This window comes from Plasmodium cynomolgi, chromosome 11, assembly GCF_000321355.1.
Source record: "Plasmodium cynomolgi strain B DNA, chromosome 11, whole genome shotgun sequence".
NCBI classification, from domain to species: domain Eukaryota; phylum Apicomplexa; class Aconoidasida; order Haemosporida; family Plasmodiidae; genus Plasmodium; species Plasmodium cynomolgi.
This window is the reverse complement of record NC_020404.1, coordinates 2,070,681-2,073,308: the sequence shown is the minus strand read 5'-3', so window position 1 is coordinate 2,073,308 and position 2,628 is coordinate 2,070,681. Positions and strand designations below refer to the sequence as shown.

Below are 2,628 nucleotides of genomic sequence, written 5' to 3'. Positions count from 1 at the left end.
CAAAAAATTAAATTTTCCGCAAAATTAAAATGGTACTTTTCCTATTGTTCTGTATCATGATAGTTCAAAATATATAGATATATGCCCTATGCTCTGCATTGTAAATATTGTGTTTTATTCAGCGTAAGGGGGGAGAGGAGTAAGCATTATATATTTTACCATTTCTCATTCTCTATATAGTACATTATATAGCTTAAAATTTAACAATTTGAAAGATAATTTTTTTTTCAAAACGGGATTAGTAAGTTATGCTTCTTCCGGGATGTCTCCTATACTTGTTTTTATCTTTATTTTTTTTGTACAAAATTCCCCCTAATACACAGGCGGAAGCTGCCAAAGGCAAAGTAACAACATTACTTGTCGTTAAAAAAAAACCCATGAAGTGATGAGATAATGCAAGTGCACCCATAGCACCCAATACCTTTGCAGCTGTGCTACCAGAACCCCTTTTCCTAGGTCTTCTCCCTCTCCATTGATAATCCCTATAATCGTCTAAAGAACTCAAGGTATCGTGAATTTTCTTATCACCATAACTATCAGCTTTTCTAGTCACACCACTAGATCCTTTTCTTCTTTTAACAATCAAATCATCTTCATGTCCTGGACGTAAATCGATATCCATTGATGATATTCTGTGTCTCGAATTAGATCTTCTTGCATTCGTTAGATTTATTACATCATCATAATCATTGGATCTAAGTCGTGATAAAACATTTTCTTCAACCTTTTCATCATCATCTTCATCTATATTAAATTGGGATAAGCTAAGTACATCATCTTCATTTTTTTTTTCCTCTCTTTTACTTCGTGATGTGCTATGTCTATGACTGTGTCGATGTTTATGTCGTTGACTATGGCGGTGGCGATGGTGCCTATCTTTTACATCACGTTTTGACTTGTGATCACCATCATAATCGAATAATTCATCATCATCATAAAAAGAATCTAACAAAAGGGAATCTCGACTCAATCTACTTTCTCCTAATAATCGTTGAGTTCTTAAAGCAAATTCACCATTGGAAGTCACATTCTTAACCAATGATGTTCCAAGTTTGTCCTATAAAAGGGTAGCAAGACATAAGTTGGAAAGTTAGTTTTTATTAGTTACAAAGATAGATACATCAGTTTGTTTCTACGCTAATGTAATGATTTGAAGAATAAAACCATAAAGTGGATTCGAAAGGGAAGGAAAAAAAAAAAAAAAAAAATGAATGAAATCTTCACGTCCATATTTTATCACTCATGTCATTATTGCAATTTTTTCATACCGATTCGTTGAAAGTCTGATTTGTAAACGCTAAAAGTGGTGGCAATTTTAACGAAAATGAAAGACCTTGTGTTATTTTCTTTCATGGTGCTAATCATTAAGGCTGTCAAAATTTTCTACAATGTTGAATTCTAAATGAGCGTTATAGTAGTATAAATGATGAAATATAGAAGAAGGATTCGTAAATTAACTTTGATTTTTATTGGTTCCTTTCTGTATTTTTTTCAAACGAATTAAATGTTACATAAAGATATAATAACGAAAATAAAAAAAATATAAAAGGATCAGACCGGAAAAACAATTTTAAAATATTTTAACATAACTTATCTGTAAAAAAATTAAAAACGAAATTAATTAGAACTTACGAAAGAATATTCGAAATATGCAAAATTTTTTCGAACAAAATTTTCAAAATATATAATTTAATTTGTTCGGTGCTGCAATTTTAAGACATTTTTTAGCATGTAATAACATTATTACCCATTTAGGAAAAAAATAAAATAAAATAATCATGAATATAACGCCGAAAAATTATTTAAAATGGAGAGGTGGATAAAAAGGTAAATGATACATATCTCTATGCATTAAATCAGAGTAATTACAGAGTTTATATTTTTGAGGTTTTTTTTTAAATTATTATCACGTCAAAAAAATTCTACAGCACGGAGTTATCCATTTAAATGCAATTTTAGTTATAAAATAATAATAACAATAACATTAAACAAAAAGAACACAGCATTTAAAAAAAACTTTTTAATGACAAATGGAAATATATTCCACCATTAATAACGAAAAAATAAGCTAGTGCTTTGCATAGTGACTCTAAATTTGTGGAGTACTACTGCATCCGCAAAAAAATTAAATTTTTTAGTCACTACNAATGGAAAAGAAAATAATAATGTATACTTTTCAAAGATATTTAACAAAATGTGGTTTTAAATTTTGAATTATAATTTTAGAGAGGTTCACAAATTTATATCAATTTTATTCGCAACATAATTTGCTACCAATAAATTATAAGCAAAATGATTTTATTAAAAATATTTTCCGTTTTTTTGGTAAAATATAATAGGTATATTTTACATGTAATCCGAATAACCGTTACCTCCGCAAGGCTGTCCACATATATTATTAAAAATAAAAAAACATGAAAGAAAAGGCAGAATAACCATAATGAAGAAACAAATTTAAAAAAGTGAATTATCAATTTTTTGGCAATAATAATAATAACCGATGATGCTTCCCATTCATTGGTTTTATACGCATATTTATTATATTACTACTTCTGATAAGAAGTGCCTTTTTGTTTACCGCATGAAATTTTGGTACATCATCATTCAGGTTGTACATATTTTCATATT

The 2,628-nt window shown here is 28.4% G+C and overlaps 1 protein-coding gene across 1 annotated transcript; it reads right to left on the bottom strand.

The window, feature by feature from the left end:
- Positions 1-238: 238 nt before the first annotated feature.
- PCYB_115520 (hypothetical protein) lies at positions 239-1,057 on the bottom strand (the record flags this gene model as incomplete). Its single annotated transcript, XM_004223431.1, has 1 exon — positions 239-1,057. A coding segment is annotated over one exon (819 nt), but the record flags the coding sequence as incomplete, so codon positions are not given.
- Positions 1,058-2,628: the final 1,571 nt, after the last annotated feature.